The following is an 18,453-nucleotide window of genomic DNA, read 5'->3' on the forward strand; positions in this document are numbered from 1 at the left end:
CTAAGATCCCACAAGCTGTGAGGATGGGCCAAAAATTTTAAAAAAGTAAAAAAAAAAAAAGTCACCTTAAAAGTTATATTATATAAAAAAAAAAAAAGAAAAAAAAAGTTATATTATGGGGAATGGGGTTGGGTGGGTGGACAATGCTCCTAATATTTTACTTATATTAGAAGTAAATAATGGCTTCTAATATGTGGCTCCAGGGGCCACATTATTCCAAAAATTTAAATATGCCTTATTTTATATGGAAATGAAAATGAAGCTTCTGGAAAGTTGTGTTTAATGATGCATGTATCTATAGTGTAGATGAAGATCCTAATGGTGAAGATGTATATATATATATATATATATTTGCCTGTGCTGGGTCTTCATCATGGCGCATGAGCTTTTCATTGCTGCGCACGGACTTTCTCTAGTTGCAGTGAATGGGGTCTACTTTCTAGTCATGGTGTGTGGGCTTCTTATTGTGATGGCATCTTTTTGTGGAGCATGGGCTCTAGGCGTGTAGGCTTCAGTAGTTGTGTTGCAAGGGCTCAAAAGTTGCGACACGTGGGCTTAGTTGCCCCACGGCATGTGGGATCCTAATTCCCCAGCCAGGCATTGAACCCCAGTCACCTGCATTGGCAGGCAGATTCTTAACCACTAGCCACCAGGGAAGTTCCTCTAAAATAACTTATAAAATGAGATTACGTATACATACAGTTTTATTAAAAGACTATAATGAATTAAGAACAACTGTAGGCCCTTGAACAGCCATGATATACTCAGGAGGGCTGCTGGGACCTGGGGACAGGGAGCTGGGGAATACACCTATGCTGTGACCTGTACATAGCGAAGGGATCCATCTCAGGCCTCAGAGCTGACCCCTGAGGCCAGTTGGTCTTTGCTGTGGTGTCCCCATGCCTGCTCTGGTCCCCGTTTCAGCATACATGTGCCCCTCCTCTGGCTGGCAGGTGTCCCAGGAAGAATGCAGTAGACGAGGTTCTCGCATGCAGGCTGCCTGCATGTCGACCATTGCCCTGGAGCATGGGGGTATTGGGCAAGTCACCTCACCTTCTTGCACTGACTTCCTGTGAGATGGGCTTTTGCCACACCCACCTGTCCCCCTTTGCCTCTGGTCAGAGCTCCTCTGCCTAGAGGTGGGTACCCTGGCACGTGCCCCCCAAAGGCTGGTCTCCAGGTGCACGAGAGGAGAGTATGCCTCTCTGGGAATGGGCAGAGCCACCAGGAAGAGACACACTCAAGGTCCCTTAAGTCATGAGGGGTCATTGCAAGGACCAGGGAAAGGGATTCAGATGGGAATCTTGACATCAGGCTGCAGGAGCTGGAAAGGTTGGCTGGGACAGAATCAATGAAGCTCTTGGGCTTCCATCATTTTCTGCCCCCTTGAAAATGGGCATCCATTTCTGTTTGGAGCTCTCTGTCTTTACAGAGATTCACCTGCTCTGCATTTTTTTATCTTCCTGACTCTTCCAACCAGCTCATGTGTGTGTGTGTGCTAAGTCACTTCAGTTGTGTCCGACTCTCTGTGACCCATGGATTTTAGCCTACTAGGATCCTCCAAGCCAGAATACTGGAGTGGGTTGCCATGCTGTCCTCCAGGGGATCTTCCGACCCAGGGATCGAATCCGTGTCTCTTCCATCTCCTGCATTGGCAGGCAGGTTCTTTACCACTAGTGCCATCTGTGAAGCCTCCAACTTTCTTTTTGACCTACTGCTTTTCAACCTCTGCCCCAACCACGAACTGCTTTTTTTAAAAATTTATTTTGTTTTTGTATCATTAAAAAAAAATACAATTTATTATTATTATTTTGCCACACCATGCAGCATGTGGGATTTTAGTTCCTTAACTAGGGATCAAACCCATGCCCCTGTAATGGAAGCACAGAATCTTAACCACTGGACTGCCAGGGAAGTCCCCAAACTGCTTTTCTCCAACCACATTGACACCTCAGAGGCCAGACCCTCTGCAGCCTTCAGTACTGTCAATGTCATGAAAGGCAAAGAGAGGGAGAGGAACTGTTCCAGATGAAAGGAAACTAAAGAGATGTGACAGCTAAGTGGAGTATGGGATCTGGGGTTGCGGGAGACAGTGCTACAAAGAACAGTGGTGACCAACTGGCATATGAATGGGAGAGGAGAGAAAATACTGTGTCAGGGTAAATCCCTTCATTTGTTACCTGTGCTGCGGTTACGTGAGACAAGAGCCTTTGTTCTTAACAAAAACACACTGAATTATTAAGGGGTAAAGGGGCATGATTTATGCAACGTATTCTCAAAGGGTTCAGAAAAAAAATAAAAATATGTTTTTAAAAGAGGCCCACAATGGCTGACTTCTTGCCAAATTCCAAAGAGACAGTTAAGAGGGGAAGACAGTCAGTGAGAGTATAAGGGAGGAGGGAGGGTCACCAGCAGTCTGGGGGCCTCTCCGCCGGGGGCCCCTGCCACTTCTTGGGCGGTGGGCTGGTGCCCAGAGGAGGAACTTTGGACCAATCAGCTGGTGAGCAGGCCAGGGGGGTCACATGACCTGGTGCACAGCTCCTGTGGTGACCTTTTCTTGTTTCTGGGTTGCCTGGCATCTTGAGAACCCTCTTGCTCTTTGGGTGACTTTCCAGCTTCTTGAATGATCTCTGTTTCAGAAACCTCCTCTCTGGCTGCAGAAAACGGCGAGGGCGAGGGCAGCAGGCAGCATGAGCTATTCTCCTCCCCTGGATGTGTGGGTCTTGGGCCATGGGCTGCAGCTGCCGGTGAAATGGGGTGGGTGGGGGTGGGGTTCTGGACCCGTGTATCTGCCCCTGTGACACTTCAGCAGAGGATTCCTGGTGATACATGTTTCCATGGATCCCAGAGGGGTCATTCTGCTGCTTCGGTGACAGGCGCTGCCTGCCTCTCTCCCGTCCAGTGAGCTGGGAGCTCTATGGGCAGGGACCTTACTCTCAGCTTGGCTGTGTTCCAAGCTGTGAGTGGAGGCACCATAATCGCATCACCTTTCATGCAATAAAACCCACCTCCCTAGGTTGTTGACTACCAGAGGAGCAATGTCAGAGAGTTCACGGATAAGTAAAGTATCTTATACCAGTATAGAGCAGGGAGAATTAGGATTGTCATTGTCATCAAGAACCAGGACAGGAGCCTCACAGTGTACCATAAAGTGACAATGATAGGGAAGGGCAAGGGTGGGTGCCAATTCTGTCGTCTGTCTCCTCCAGTGGGACCTCCATCTCACCCAGGGCCCAGGAGGGCGTGAGGGAATGATGGGCTGATGCAGGGTCTCAGAAGGGGCCCATTACTGCTCACCCAGGGCTCCAGCTGCTCAAGCAGCCAGATTTTGTGTCCTGAGGCCCATGTCCTCTGGTCATAGCTGGTTGTCATTAGAGACCTGTGGAAAAATGAGTGGGACCAACGGGATCCTCACATCCAAAAATCTAAGCTACGCTGTGCAGAGAAGGGCTGCAGCCAGGGTGTGTGGATTGAATGCAGTCCTTTGGGAGCATCTGAGTGAGCAAAGGCAGCCAGCAGGGAGAGGAGGAGGGAGCAGGCGGGGGCAGGGAAAGTCATCATATGGTATCCAGTGGTTATCATGGCACTGTTCTAGGCTCTGTGTTTTTCTCACTTAATCATCAGGACAGTCCACAAGGCAGACACTATGCCAGGATTATTCTTTACAGATGAGGTGATAGGCAAAGAGGGTTGGTGACTTCTCAAGGACATGGGGGCAGTCAGGGGTACAGCTGGGCCTTCGAGCTCACTCTGGGTACTGACTCCATCACCAAAAACAGATATGTAGCTGCTTTGGCCCCAGATCTGTGCCCTGCAGTCCCTGCCTTAGGGCTCCAGGGAACCCCCCTTGTCTCTTTTCTTTTGCAGTGGGCCTCTGCTTTTTTTTGCAACTGAAAGCTTGATGAAAACTCCAAGGAATTTCTGGCATGGGATACTTTCCCAGTAGGACCTCCCTAACTTCCAGAACCCAAGTCGGCACCATGTGGGTTGGTCTGACACGTCACTGATGCTTGAGGCTCTCTGACTGTGGGTTGTCATCAACGGCTGGCAGCATGGGCTGGGGGAGATTTGTTTAGCTGGATGCTTCCCAAGCAAGGCCAAGAAATATTTACACAGTGACAACATCTGAGAGCTCCAGTAGTGTAGGGGGTGTGTCTATAACAATGAGCACTTTGGTACCAGAAAGAAGTCTGGGTGGTGGTGGCTGACATTCCATTCATACTTGTGCCTGCAGATAAACACTGTTAACACTACACGGCTGTGGGCTGGAGGATCATGCGGGTGACGGTGAGACCTTGAGTCTTGTCCCGGAATTCCAGCCCTTGTTCTGGTGTGATGGGTTGGACACAAGGCTGGCTCCTCCCTCTCCAGGGATGGCCCAAGTGTGAATGAGGGTCTGTGGACCTGTAACTGGAGGTCAGGGAATGCCTGGCTTTCCACCACTGCCTGACTTTCCAACATCTGACCAAAAAAGCCTTCCTCAGGGCCGAAAACCCTCCCCTCCCCACCCTTCTCCAGATTCCTACCATTCTCTTCCTGGTAGGACTAGCTTTTCTAGACCTTTCTGCTAGGCAGGCAAGTGACACCATCTGTGGCCTAGATGAAAAGGGAAAGTGTTAGCTGCTCAGTCGTGTCCAACTCTTTGTGATGCCATGGACTGTAGCCCATTAGGCTCCTCTGTCCATAGAATATATCTGTGCAAGAATAATGGAGTGGACAGCCATTTCCTCCTCCAGGGGATCTTCCCGACCCAGGGATTGAACCCAGGTCTCCCACATTGCAGGCAGATTCTTTACTGTCTGAGCCCCACTAGGGAAGCCCCCTCTGTGGCCTATAGCAGGCTTTAGTTCTCACCCCAGGGGCCTGAGCTGGGGGTGAGGCTGTGAGACAAGTAATTTAATACTAATTGTTAAGCCACTAGAGACTAAAGGTGGGTTTTTTTTTTGTTTTTTTAAATAATATTTGTTTTTATTTATTTCTTTGACTGTGTTGGGTCTTAGTTGCAGCATGTGGGATCTACTTCCCTGACCAGGGATCGAACCCCGGGCCCCCTGCATTGGGAGCATGGAGCCTTAGCCACTGGACCACCAGGGAAGTCCCCTAAAGGTGTTTTCTAAAAAGTACCTGAGGGAAATTGAAGCTGGGCACCCAGCAGCTCCTGGAAGGGCCCTTCCTCACCAGAATAGCAAAACCGTGACCCGGCCACAGGGCTGAGGGTCGGGGTGGAGGAGGACAGGGTGCTGAGTGGGCAGCTCTGTCTAGGCCAGCCCTGAGAGCCAGGGGGAAGCCTTAGGGCAGTGTCTTCAAACTGGATGGGTGCAGCCTTGGGTGTCTTACCAGATAATCCCTTGGGGCGCACTAAGAAAGCAGGGCTTCTGTGTAAATTGTCCGCACCCTTTGATGCACATTTTATAACAGGCATAGTGTATCACGTGCGGCATAACATCTATTAAAGAGAACCTGTCTGGACTTCTCAGAGCAGGTGGCTGACCTGGGTGTGGGCTGGACCCTAAGCACACGCCCCTGCCTCCCCTGGGCTCTCCCCCAGGTGCTAAAGGCGCTCCTGGCCATGCCCTCGGGGCAGTCTCTCCTGTTCAGGTGGCTAGTCCAGCCCTGGCTTCTCCCAGCCCACCTGAGGGGCAGGTGGCAGGCCAGAACAAGGCCCACTCCAGCCAGCCCTGCCAGGACCCCTCTGCCTTCTCCCACCCACCACACCGCCCCCAGGCCCCCATCACAACCTCCTCAGTGGGCCCCTCCCTCTACCCCCCGCCTCCCCACCTGTGCGGCCCCACACTGGCCTTCTCTCCAGGGCTCACTCAAGGCCAGGGGTAACTGGTGGATAAATGAACATGAACACACTGCTTCACACAAACCAGCCTTCCCATCATGGGTCTCTTTATTCAAGACCTTTGAACTGTCAGCAACTTGCCCGGCCCTCTGAGGCCTCCCATCAGGAATACTTCAAGTCAAAATGCAGGTGTTGCCTTTGCCTTTCCCATCACCACAGACTCACTACCCACCTCTCTGGGCATTCCAATGTGAACCAATAGCATCTGCTTTTTCTTGTTGAATTTTTTCCCAACAGAATTTCAGAATAAAAATAGATCTCTATCATATATATATATAATATATATTTATACACATACACATATCCCACCCAGGTGGGAGAAGGATCTGGTGTCCTTACAGTGTCCCCTGGCCCGGCACGGGAAGGCAAGGAGGTACAGGCTGGCCCTGGTAGTACCTGGGGTGTGTGCAATGCTGAGCCCTGGCCCGGAGGTTGGGGAGGGGGGTGTCCTCCAACAGCTCCTCCCCTCCAAGGAACAGACCCAGCTCTGACAAACCCGGGCAGCTCTTGCCCAACCTTTCCACACACCTTCAAGTGACGAACGTACCAGATGGAGCTTTAAAAACAACTCAAGGTGCAGATAAGGAATTCCCTGATGGGCCTGTGGAGGCTGACTTCCTGGGGAGAATTCCAAGAGCATTGTGCAGCAGGGCTAGGGAAGCCAGCAGGGAAGACCCCCCCACCCTCCAGCAACTCCCCCACCCCAGGCCCCTGTAGAAAAGGGTGTCACGTACACAGAGGCCAGCCCGACTGGAGAGAAGGGGCTGGCTCCTCCTGGGGTCTCTAGTCACCTTCCTTGTTTGGCCCCAGGCAGGAGAAACCAAATGGCTACGGCAGAACTTGAGTTATCCAAGAATGGGCTGTGGTTAGTGAAAGGTGTTAAGGCCGGTCTCCACATCATAACCCCTAGAGGCATCTACATTGTACCCATTGCCCAGAAAGGTAAGGCGTGAAGGAGTGAGGTGCTGATGCAAGGTATTCAGGAAGGGCTGAGTCCAGCAGCCAATATGTGTATCTTTGGGGCTACAGCCCAGGGCCTAAGGAGGCAGCTGAGGCATGCTTCCAGAGAGGTGGGGTGGGCAGAAATGGAAGGTTAGTTAGGGCCAGAACCCAGTGCCCCTGGCCAGACACCGGAGGCCTTAAAGGCACTCGGCCACAGAGGGGACAAGCATAATTAGGCCCGACAGCCTCCTCAGACAAAGGGCCAGGCCAGGCACTGCCCACTAACGTAAACCTGGGAAAGGCCCCAGAGGCCCATCCTCTTCCCACTTGCCAGCAAACCCTACAGCCATGACTGCTCTGGAGGTGACCTGAGAGTGGGGAGTGAGACCAGGGCCAGGAAGCTCCCTCAGGCACAGAGGCCTGGGGGGCAGGGGTGTACAGCCGGGAGGCTCCCCCACTAGCTCTCTCAGGGAACTGGTCCAGTCACCATGCCTCTCAGTCACGTAGGTTCAAGCAGACGGTCTCCCAAGGGGCTGAGGAAGGAACCCCGAACTCTCTCGGCCCAGCCAAAGGGCAACTTGGTGGGGCTCATCTTTGGTGTTTGGGAGCAGAGAGCTGAGGTTTGAGACTAAAGCTTGTGCAAAGCTGGGAAACCCAGAGTTAGGCATGTTGAAGACAGGTACAGTACAGTACAGGGTCTTCCAGACAGGTGCAGGGGGCACACAAGCCTCACACCCTGACTGTACACCTAAACGATATACAGGTACCCTGGGGAGCGGCCCCCTGTTGATGCGGCCTGCCAGCTGCTTCCTTGCTCACAGACACCATGATGTCCGAGTCCCAGCGAACATGGGATTTGTTTCTGATGCAAATCTGGTCTACCCTGCTCCAGAGGAGCAGCTCTCAGTCCTCGCTGGTCCCGGAGGGAGAGCAGGGTCAGGTGGGGGAGGCGAGGAGAACCAGGGTTGCAGCCAGCAGACGTGTTCCCTAGAGATATATTTCCCTGAGGCCCTGGACCTCCCCTGACCATGCTCCCTACTCCTCGCCTGTGCCTGCCTGCCGCCCCCCAGGCTGCTCCCTCCGTGCCCGGGGTGGTGGGCAGTGTCAGAGCTCTCTGGGGATGATGGAGAAGGGCAGCACGGGGCTGCTGGCCTCCAGCTCGAGGGCGGTGAGAAAGCAGTCGGCAGCGGCCTCGCTCTGGCCCTGGGCTTGCAGCACCTCGCCCAGGCCTTGCCACGCCTCGTGGCAGGTGCTCTGCCTCTCCACGGCGTCCCGCAGCACCTTCTGGGCCAGGCTCTGATGGCCCAGCCGACTCAGCATGAGACCCTGGGGAGCAAGCAGAGGGTATGGTGCATGAGGCTGTGCTGGCGGAGGGGCAAGCATCCTGCCTGTCAGGGTAAGGAGTGCAAGCGGCTCGGCCACAAGCTATAAAGAGCCCTGCATTCCAGGCTTGGGTACTATCAAGGGCCCCTGACCTATGCAGACCCTCCCTGTGTCAGCCCTAGCCCGGCCTCCCAGGCCACCCACTAGGGCAGCTCTGTCCCTCCTGGTCCCAGGGGATGGCCTTTAGGGTCAGCAGGCCTGGCTGTGAGTCTCCCCTTTAACAGCTGAGGGCTCCCGAGCAGGTTGCCCTCATCAGTAAATGGGAAAGACCATGGTGCCCACTTCTGGGGTTGCTGTGAAGTTGACACCACAGTGTAGGCAAAGCACTTGAACAGCGTTGGCATATGTGAGCTCTCAGTCCAGGGGTCTGTTACCCTGAGACCCCAAGCCGCACCGTGGTGCTGCCTTCTCCCCAGGGACATGTGAGACCGAGGCGTGTGAGGTCCTCAAGCCTGTGGTGGATGGACGGGTCCTGTGGCTGCTATCAGGGGCCTGTCTTCCTGGGACCCAAGCCCGTCCCTGCCTGGCCTGGCAAGTGAGGGCCCCAGACGGCTGGGGATCAGGGACAGATGTTGGATGAAAGGAGGGCCTCTGAGAAGGGGTCAGGGCTGCCTGGGAAGCTTGGCCCTGCTGTTTGGCTTCAAGCAGCAGAGAGAGAGAGAGAGAGAGAGAGAGAGAGAGAGAGAGAGAGAGAGAGAGAAAGTGACGGGAATTGTCACAAAAGAGCTAGGAAGTGAAACTGGCACACTGTCCCCTCTACATCCACCCACACTGGGAAGGGTGTGGGAGGTGGGGGAACAAGGTGGTGAGCAGGGGGAGGCGTCAGGGTCCCCTTTCAACCTGCAGTCTCAGAAAGACTGCTCTGCACCACGCCACCAACCTGTGTCCCAGCCCTCAAAGGTGGCACAGGGGAGCAGCTTAGGGGCCAGCCTCTCATTCAAAGTTGTGAGGCAAAGCCCGAACACTGACTTCCCGGACAGCCGGGGACCAAGGGCTGCCTTCTGTGTGCCTGGAGCCCCTTCTCGGGTGCCCACCCACTGACGGCCATGTACATTTTTAGCTGGAACATTTTCCTCCTCGCCGCACTCCCCAGAGTTAGGCCCTCTGTTGCTATGGAGACCCACTGGGGAAGATGCACATGCCTCATTTCATAAAGTCCTCTGAGGGCTTGGAACACAACCACTTAGGCAAGAGTGAAAGATGGTGCTCAGGAAGCCCTCAGAAAAGCCTGTCAGAGGCGCTGGATGAAAGTCAGGTGTCCAGGGGGCCAGAAGGAAGGGGAGCACTTCAACCCAGGGCAGCACTGTCCCCAGGGGACCACAGGGATGGGGGAGGACGGGGGACCCAGGCACAGGATGGAGCCTTAGCAGAGCCCTTGGATCTGGACAGATAGGAACAGTGCTGACTCAGGGCTGCCTGAGACCAGAGAGCAGGGCTCAGCATGTCCAGCAGGGCTCCGGGCCAAGCTGCTCTGACCACATGGCCTTGGGATCTGGACCCCGAGCTGTGCATGATGGAACAGGGCCCACAGGGAGGAGGGCAGGAAGGCAAGACGACAGGCTGCCAGACACCAAAATTAAGCACCAAAAATGGAAGGTTTGAGCGCTGGGAGTGCGGTGCACGGGGAGCGACAGAGGACAGATGGGGAAGGCCAGTGGGCCGCCTGGGGCGGAGGCGGAGCCGCAGCGGTATTTACACACATTTTCTATGTCCAGCTTCCATGGGAGATTTCTGTCTGAAAAGAGGGCTCTCTGGTGGAAAATGAGTTTGAAAATCCCTGATCTCAACAACTGTGCAGGTGTCTGGGAAGGGCTGCACGGGGTGTCGTGTCGGTTTCACTCATCGTTCAGGAGCTTGGGGCCGGCTCCTCTGTGTAGAGGGGAAGGCACAGGGCTCAGAGCCGGAAGACCTGGCTGGGTTGGAATCGAGCCCTGCCCCTGCCGGGGGCTGTGACCACAGGCAAGTGGCCCATTTTCTCTGAGCCGCTGTTTCCTTGTCTGGAAACCAGTGGACAGAGCACAGTCCTACCTCGCAGGCTATTGTGAGGATTCTGCAAGAATGAATGCGAAATCATGAGTGGGCTGCATGGTGGGCCGACAACAAATGGAAGTGTCCCCAGGATGAACAGAGGGGCCTGGGCTGGGGGGAGGCAGGGAGGGTGCAGACAGTGGGTTTCTCTGGAGGGCCTGGCTCCCCATGGAGGAGACTGTGGGCTGGGGTGGGGTTGAATCACCTCCCCCCACCCTGGGGTGCTGACCTGGGAGCCTGAAAGGAGACACCGGGGTCAGGCTGGGCCCCAGAGGCCCAGGGCCTGTAACAAGATCTGCTGCCACCTGCCTGAGACACCAGCCCGTCGGGTTCATGTTTGGTAGCAACTCGGCGCTGTTTGCTGCCTGACAACTGGGCGGGGCCCCGCTCCGCGAGGGTGCGAGGTCTCACCTGCTCTGCCCTGAGCCTGGCACTGTGCCCATGGCCCGCCGTCAGTCACCCTCTCAGCACCTGCATCCCCAGGTCTCCAGGGAGGTGGTGGGAACACAGATCCGGTATTTCAATTCCATCCAGATACCCCTCCTGACTCCGCCCCATCCTGCGCTGAGAGGGGAAGACCAGACCGCTGAGTGACTCTCAGCCTGACGCCTGACCTGGCAAATGCCACAGCCGTGCCCACACAGGGATTAGAACAAAGTGCAAGTTGCTGAACATGGTGGAGCTCAGGGAGGGGCAGGGCTATGGGGCAGGGGGGTGGGGAGTGGGGGGGAGTCCCCAGAAATTCCCGAGATCATCCATCCCCTCTTCCCTCCCTCCTTGGATCTCATGGAGGAGGGGGCCTCTGGCCACATCTCATCTACCTGCTGCTCCTCCAGGAAGTCCTCCCCAAGAATGGCGCCCTCGGCTCACACCACCACCTTGACACCGTGCTCCTTACTGTGGGCTCTTGAATGCCACCCCTGACCCACCCCTTAGACTGAAAGAGACAGGGTCCCTGGCTCCTGCCCTGCCCTGTGATTTACCACAGGACAGCAGCTCAAAAGAGTGTTGGCAGGAGGATGGTCCTGGATGCAAAAGCAGGCGCACTGGAGGCCTGTATGTGTACTTAGTGACCTGCTTAGGGCCACACAGGCTGGCGGGGTCTGGTCTCAGGAGTGCATGGCGGCTCTGAGGGGCCCCTCCCTGTTAGGAATACAGGTTCCCTGCCGAAGTACAGGGCACAGGGCGGGGTCAGGAGCTGCAGCTTGGGGTGGGGATGAGGGGGAGGGAGGGTCCTGCCGGCCTTTGTCAGAACTGCCACTGCACGCGCCTCACCCTGTTAATTCAGTGGGGGCAGGCAGCGGGAGGGTCTGGCTGTGTGGGGGAGGTGGTCCTGGGAAGCAACCCCGGGGCTAGGCCAGCTGCAGGCCAGGCCCAGTGCTCCCTCCCCATCCCTCCCCTCAAGTATTTATAGAAGTTATTTTGGGAATTTTCTTTCTGAGCTCAAGGCGCATTCCTGGGATTCTGTCACAGCCTTTCCAGCTGGGAAGCCGGGCATCAGCTGGAGGCTGCTGGAGCCTCCTGGTCCCTGGAGCCCCCTGCTTGGGGACCCTGGGGCTGCAGGAAGGAGCCCCGGGCAGGACCAGCTCTGAGGGAGCTCCAGGAAGGCTCCTGCCATCATCCCCGAGTTGAAGTGGGGGCTGACACACCCCTCAGGGAGGCGCACATTCCAGCCAAGCCCAGGCCCTCTCCTGCACTCCAAATTCTTCCCACTGTGTCAGCCTCAACCCGTCCAACCAGACTGGGAATGAGGACTCTGTCCCGGCTGAGAACCTAGCCCACGCGTGGCCACACCCCGCCTGGAGCTGGGCAGCTCCAGGGCCCCAGGAGGCCCACCTACCTCCCCGTTGTGGGGAGGGCACGACTCCTTCTAGGCACCTGAGGCCGGGCTGATGAGCCCCGGCCCAGAGCTCTCCGGGCTCTCACAGGAAGAGGCCCCTGCCAAGAGAGAGAGCCCCCAGGCTCCCTCAGAGCCCAGCTGTGTGGGGGGGGGTGCGCGGGGCGGGCGGGGGGTCTTCCGGGGCAGCAGAGGTGGCTGTGCCCTTCACACCTGTCCCTTGCCAGTCCCAGTTCAAGGCAGGGGGCTGCACCTTTTTGGGTTGGTTTCAGGTTCTGGGCTGGCTGGGGGCTCTGCCCACTCCGGAGCACAGCCAGGCCTGCAGGGCCAGGTCAGGAGGCTACAGCAAGGCCTCCGGACTTTGGGTTCCAGACGTGAACACTGTGATGGGCAGTGATGGCAAATGCTGCCCTCTGAGCAGAAGGCGGAGCTTGAGGGGCTGGCGACAGTCTGTTTTGGGGTGTGCTGGCCTTTGTACAAGGGGAGGGGGCTGAGCCCTGCTGAACCCTCCAGACGTGTAAGTCTTTCCCCTGACCACTGATTCTGGGGTTAAAGTAAGCCAACAATGCCTACTCATGGCTCTGCGCTGAGTCTGTGACACTGACAGAAGGCTTCCTGTCCACTTCCTCATCAGGGTTGGTGTGGACTTCAGAAGTCCACACACGGACCTAAGGTCTGCCTGCAAAGTCCTGGGCTGCAGGCAAGAGGACATGCCTCCACCTTCATGAGCCTGGGGCAAGGGTTCAGACTGTGTGCTGGGCTGCGCCGGCGTGGGCATAGTGGGGCTGGGGAGGGGCCGCTGGACACAGGAGGCCCAGGCTGAGGGAACACACCCTGCCCCTCTCATCCCCTCCTCCCTTCTCCTCCACTTCCCCATCAGGGAATGCAGACCTCAGGCAGCCCTGGGGAGGGGCCAGGAAGAGAACTCACAATAAAACTACTGCACCAGGTACAGACATTCCTACTGAATTTTCCTGTCAAACAGAAGCAATATTCCTGCCCACTGGAGCTGGGGGAAAGCTCAGATTCTGCTGATGAGGGGCTGTGTATGCAGCAACTCAGCTTCTACACACACGCACACATGTGCACACACACAGCAGAGTGCAAGGCTTCTGGGTCCTCCCATTCCTCAGGCTGCCCGGACGCTCTCAGCCCCTGCCGCAGCTTGGGAAGCCAGCTGGGAGGGAGAAGCCTAGAGCAGGCATGGGGCCTGGAACCAGAGACCCTGCTGTGCTATGGTACTGTCCACCTCGTCCATCAACCCAGCCTAACAAGACTGTGGGCCCAAGCACAGGGCTTCTCCAGAGCCTGACCTTCCCAGTTCTTCCTCTCCAGCAGCCTGAGGGCACAGCCACCCCTTTAGCTACAGAGCCTCACCAGCAAGAGGGGGGTCTCAAGTCTCACTTGTCTCTCAACACAGACTCTAGTCCACTGGGCCAGCTGCCCTTGCTCTCAGCCCAGGTCAGCCTGGCCTTGCCCTGTGCACACTCATCCCAGCCACAGGGCAGCTGGGGCCGACATCTGGCACCTCTGTGCCTTGGCCAGAGTCACTCACTGTGCTCTGAGAGAACGGAGCAACTTGGCTACAGTGAGTGAGTGAGACTTGACTCTGGGCATCCTCTCCCCTCTGCAAACCAAGAGCATCTGAACTTGGCCTGGGAGCCACACTTGAAAATGAAAAAGGTTAAGGTAAAAGCTTTCACAACAGCATAGGAAACCATAAACAAACAAAAAGATAACCTACAGACTGGGAGAAAACATTTGCAAATGATGTAACCAACAAGGGATTAATCTCCAAAACACACAAACAGTTCCTGCAGTTCAAAAGCAAAAAGGACAGACAACCGCCATGGCAGTGATGTCAGACAGCCTAGTCAAAGGTGAGGCTCAGGCCTCCTGGCCTTCCTTGTGAATGGCACCAAAAATATACCCAATGTTGACTTGTCTTTTCATCATCTGAGCCCTATCCCCTGGAGGTCACATTATTATCCCCATTTGAGAGAAGCAAAAACTGAGCCAGCAAGAAGATGTAATCTCCAAGTGCCCTCACAACCCAGGGGCTGGCAGGGCTGAACCTCTCTTGTGTGGTCCTACCCTCCAGGATTGGGGCTTCCAAGGTGCTCAGTGGTAAAGAATCTGCCTTCAATGCAGAGATGGAGGAGACCTGGGTTCAGTCCCTGGGTTAGGAAGATCCCCTGGAGAAGGAAATGGCAGCCCACTCCAGTATTCTGGCCGGGAAAATCCCAAGAACAGAGGAGCCTAGCAGGCTACAGTCCATGGACTCGCAAAGAGTCAGACACAACTGAGCAACTAACATTTTTTTAAGTTTGGCAAAAATGGCTTGGCTTTTCAAAAAATGAGTTTGTAGTGAGTCAAGATAGAATATATGTACCGGGGTACAGGGGACAACAGAGGATGAGTTGGTTGGATGGCATCACTGATTCAATGGACATGAGTTTGAGGAAGCTCTGGGAAAATGGTGAAGGACAGGGAAGCCTGGCATCCTGCAGTCCATGGGGTCACAGAGAGACTGCGCAGGCACTCACCCTCCAGGATCGGGGATGGGACCCTGGGGGCTGGGAGGAGCTCTGTGCAGCCAGAGTTTATCTCTCTGACCTCAGACAGCAGAGCCTTCTGGTTGGATTCCTGGAGCACCTGCAAAAGGCCCAACCCAGAACCTCAGGTTTGGGTGGGGCAGAGCCCTGGCCCTTGCTGAATCAGGTCCTGCCTCAGGGGATCAGAGGGATGGTGGCAGGGAGCTTCTGAGGACTTAAGTTATGAAGTGGCACACCCCAGCCTAGAGAGAGGGAGGCAAGAAGCTCTCTGGGGTCATGGCCATGCTCTTGATCCCCAAGTCCACTTAGAGACAGCCATGCTGGGAGCTGCAGGGAGAGAATGCACGCATGCATGCATGCTCAGTTACATCCAACTCTTTGGCCCCGTGGATTGTAGGACCCTCTGTCCATGGGATTATCCTGGAAAGAACACTGGAGTGGGTTGCCATTTCCTTCTCCAGGGGATCTTCCCGGCTCAGGGATTGAACCTGCGGTTCCTGCACGGCAGGTGGATTCTTTACCACTGAGCCACCTGGGAAGGCAGGGGAGTAATTCCTCAGCCGCTCTCTTAGAGGACAACGGATGACAGAAACACTGTCTTCCCCATCCCTTATATGTGGAATCTAAAAAGAAATGATACAAATGAACTTACGAAACAGAAACAAACTCACAGAGTTAGAGAACTAACTTATGATTTATGATTATGGGGAACTGGGGGAGAGGACTGGGGGAAGGGATAGTTAGGGAGTTACATTTGGACACAAATATATCCACTATATTTATAATGGATAACCAACAAGGACCTACTGTATAGCACATGGAACTCTGCTCAATGTTCCCTGACAGACTGGATGGAAGTGGAGTTTGGGGGAGAATGGAAACACGCGTATGTATGGCTGAGTCCCTTCACTATCACCACCTTGTTAACGGCTACATCACAATACAAAATAAAAGGTTAAAAAGAGATAAACACTGTCTTCCTGGCTTTCCAGGGGCATCTGGAGAGAGAACAGGCCAGGTCGTGAGGCCAGGACTGCTTCAGAAATCACATCTCTGGGAATTACATCACGGGAGCCAAAGCTCACACAGGGCTGTTTCCTCCTGCGGTCCTGAGGAGGAAAGGGTTCTGAGAAGATGGGGCAGCAGGAACTGGAGCTCTGTCCCAAGAAAGAAGCATTACCAAGAACAGGGGCCTGTGAGGAGCAGGGCAGCCTGGCAGGAGAGGAGCCAGGAAATCCCACTCCCCGGGAACCTGTCCCTGGTAGAGAGGAGGGTGGGGCGCCACCCACAAACACAGGCGGCAAGGAGGGAGTCCTGGCTGTCCGCTCCCGGCTGAAGCTTTCAAGCTGCACCTGGAGTGAGACAGGCTGCACCGAAGCATCCGTCCTCGTGGCTCAGCCACGCGGAGGGGAGGGAGACTGAGGCAGTGGGCGGCCGGGGCTAGTGACCTCCTCCCACTAAGGCCAGGTGACCTCAAAGGAGCCCCCTCTTGGGAGGTGCTCAGGGACCTGATGTCACTGCTGGGCTCCGTGCCTTCCCTCAGCATCCCTGCTTCCTAGGAAGCCCCCTCTCTCAGCCACGCCTGTGGAGCCCTCTCTGAAAAAGTGTCACCTGGAGGCCAAGGCCTCTGCTGGTCTCGGGAAGTACCCAGCTTCCTTTCTCAGGTTTCTTTAGAGGCGGGCAGGTACAGGTCAGGTTGCCCTTTCGTAACTATTGGGTTGGCCAAAACATTCGTTAGTCTGCATCATTTGATGGAAAAACCCGAACGAAGTTTATGGCCAACGCAACACATTCTCCTGCAGGTAAATTAAGTTCTGAGCACTCAGGCCAAGTGAGTGGGGTTTCCGGCTACCTGGAGGGGAGGTAAAGACTGAGCTGGCAGAGACTGTCAGGACCTGCTCCTGGGGTTTCACCAAGTATTTCCATTGGCAGAGAGCATGCCTTTCTCTTCCCACACCTGGTGGACTCCCAAAGCCACCTGGCCACCCCTGAGCCTGGAGGAGGTGGCAGCCTGCAGCATCAGGGCTTGATGGCACAGATTCCTCTGGGACACTGCTGTGTGTGTGGCAGGGACTCTTCAGGGGCACAACCCTGCCAAAGAGGTCTCTCTTTCTTGCCTGATCTGGGTGGAAAAGCCTGAAATGAGCCCAGAGTGGAGCCAGAACCATGGAAACACCTCCATCACGTCCCAGGCTGGGAGTGCAGCAGGACAGGGAGAGCAGAGAACACACTTCTGGGCCAAAAGTTCTTATTCTTGGAAGCCTGGAGCCCAGCTCCTAAAAGCAATAGCCTTCCCCTCTGAGAGGCTTTCTGCAGCTTATCTCCAAATCTCCTGTCCCATGTACACAGCTCCAGAGAGGCCCCAAGGCCGGCCTCCTGGTGATTGACCATCCCGCCTTCAGAACTACAGGGCAGAGCCGGGCATCCCCACAGCGCACTGAGTGTATCTCTGCCTTCCTCTCTCTAGAACTCAGAGTGTGGGACTCAGCCACTATGTTAGAGGGCTCACTGAGGGACCCAGAGCTCTTCCAGCCGGGTTATGGGTGGCTGTGCTCTCAGGGGAGAGGGATGTATCTCCTTCCTCTTGTACCGAGCAAGGGCAATGTCCTCAGAGAGCCACAGTGGCATCATAAGGCCAGGATGTCCTCCTCCCTGAGAACCCACCTTGGCAATGACTCCAGTTGCAGGGGAGTACTGGTCCCCCTACCATATTCCTTTTTCTGGACAATTCTCCAAGGATGCATCAGATTCAGGCTGAGGCAACTACTGTGTCTCTCTCATTCTCTACTATTTTTAGATTTGTGAATCCTGGGGATTCACATCAAATCTAAGGGATTTGTGAATCCTTACATAAGTGCCAAGCTGACTCAGACCAACGGGGAGTGACTCCCATTATGCAGTACCATGGTGAAAAAGATCCCAAGATCCCATCTGTGCTCAGTGGGAAAAAGTGCTGTGACCGATTAGTGATGTCTGTCTTGGGTGAGGGACTAGAGAGTGTGGCGTGTGTGCCGTGTTCTGCCTTCTCTGATATTGCACTGCAGACTTTCAGAAGTGCCTTCTCATGTATCAGCTCATTTGATTATAACACCGCTGGTCTAGGAGTGATGAAGCTCATTATTCATTTATAAAAGGAGACATTAGGATCGTGGAAGCCAAGTGTGTCTTTTCCTAAATCACTCAGGTGAATTAGGGCCAGAGCTAGGATTAGATCCCAGATATTTTGAGTCTCAGGACAGTACAAGGGAATGCTGGAGACCAATACACCAAAGTGTTCATGTGTCTTTAGGAAAAGAGTGCTTAGTAAATCTTCCCCAGGCTTGAAATTTGCTATTCTTTATGCATATGTGTGGGATGCTGGCAGGAACACAGCATGTGGAAAGGGGATAGGCTGCCTGCGCTGGAGCCGATGCCCCTCTGGTTGCCTGGAACTTCACAGTGGGCAGTCCTTTCTCAGATTGCATCAAATCAGCAAGGCACCCCAGGAAGAGAAAAGGGGCCATTTCAGAAACATCTGTAGGGAGCCACTCTGGACAGCTACTCAGTTACCATGGAAACCCACCCTTGGAAACTGCCTCAATTTCAGGAAAATAGCTACAAACAGTAATAAGCATAAATGAAAAATGGTACACTTGCTTCAAAATTGTACTTGTTACCGGATTTGGCTGGGTTTTTCCAGGGGGGCTGAGACAGTAGGCTCCTATCTGCGACCGTAGAGGCAGGCAACCGTCTGCCTGGCTGCAGGCCTAATGACAGAGCCTGCATGCTCTGGCTCCTTAATCAAGTTTCTGGATGTGACCGTGGGGGAGGCATCTATCAGAGAAGCTCATGTCTGGAGTGCAGGGGGAAGGACAATGTGC

General features: G+C 54.9%; 1 protein-coding gene across 3 annotated transcripts in view; it reads right to left on the minus strand.

Annotated features, from left to right (window-relative positions):
* Window positions 1-5,862: 5,862 nt before the first annotated feature.
* The window catches only part of TTC7A (tetratricopeptide repeat domain 7A), a 119,107-nt gene continuing 106,516 nt past the window's right edge, over window positions 5,863-18,453 (minus strand). For all 3 annotated transcript variants that reach the window (XM_061155467.1, XM_061155469.1, XM_061155468.1), the window contains one exon: window positions 5,863-8,116. In XM_061155467.1, the coding sequence (XP_061011450.1) occupies window positions 7,895-8,116 (222 nt within the window). In that variant the 3' untranslated portion in view covers window positions 5,863-7,894. The remainder of the gene's footprint in view (window positions 8,117-18,453) is intronic.

The sequence above is a fragment of the Dama dama genome, chromosome 11 (genome assembly GCF_033118175.1).
Source record: "Dama dama isolate Ldn47 chromosome 11, ASM3311817v1, whole genome shotgun sequence".
Classification (NCBI taxonomy): domain Eukaryota; kingdom Metazoa; phylum Chordata; class Mammalia; order Artiodactyla; family Cervidae; genus Dama; species Dama dama.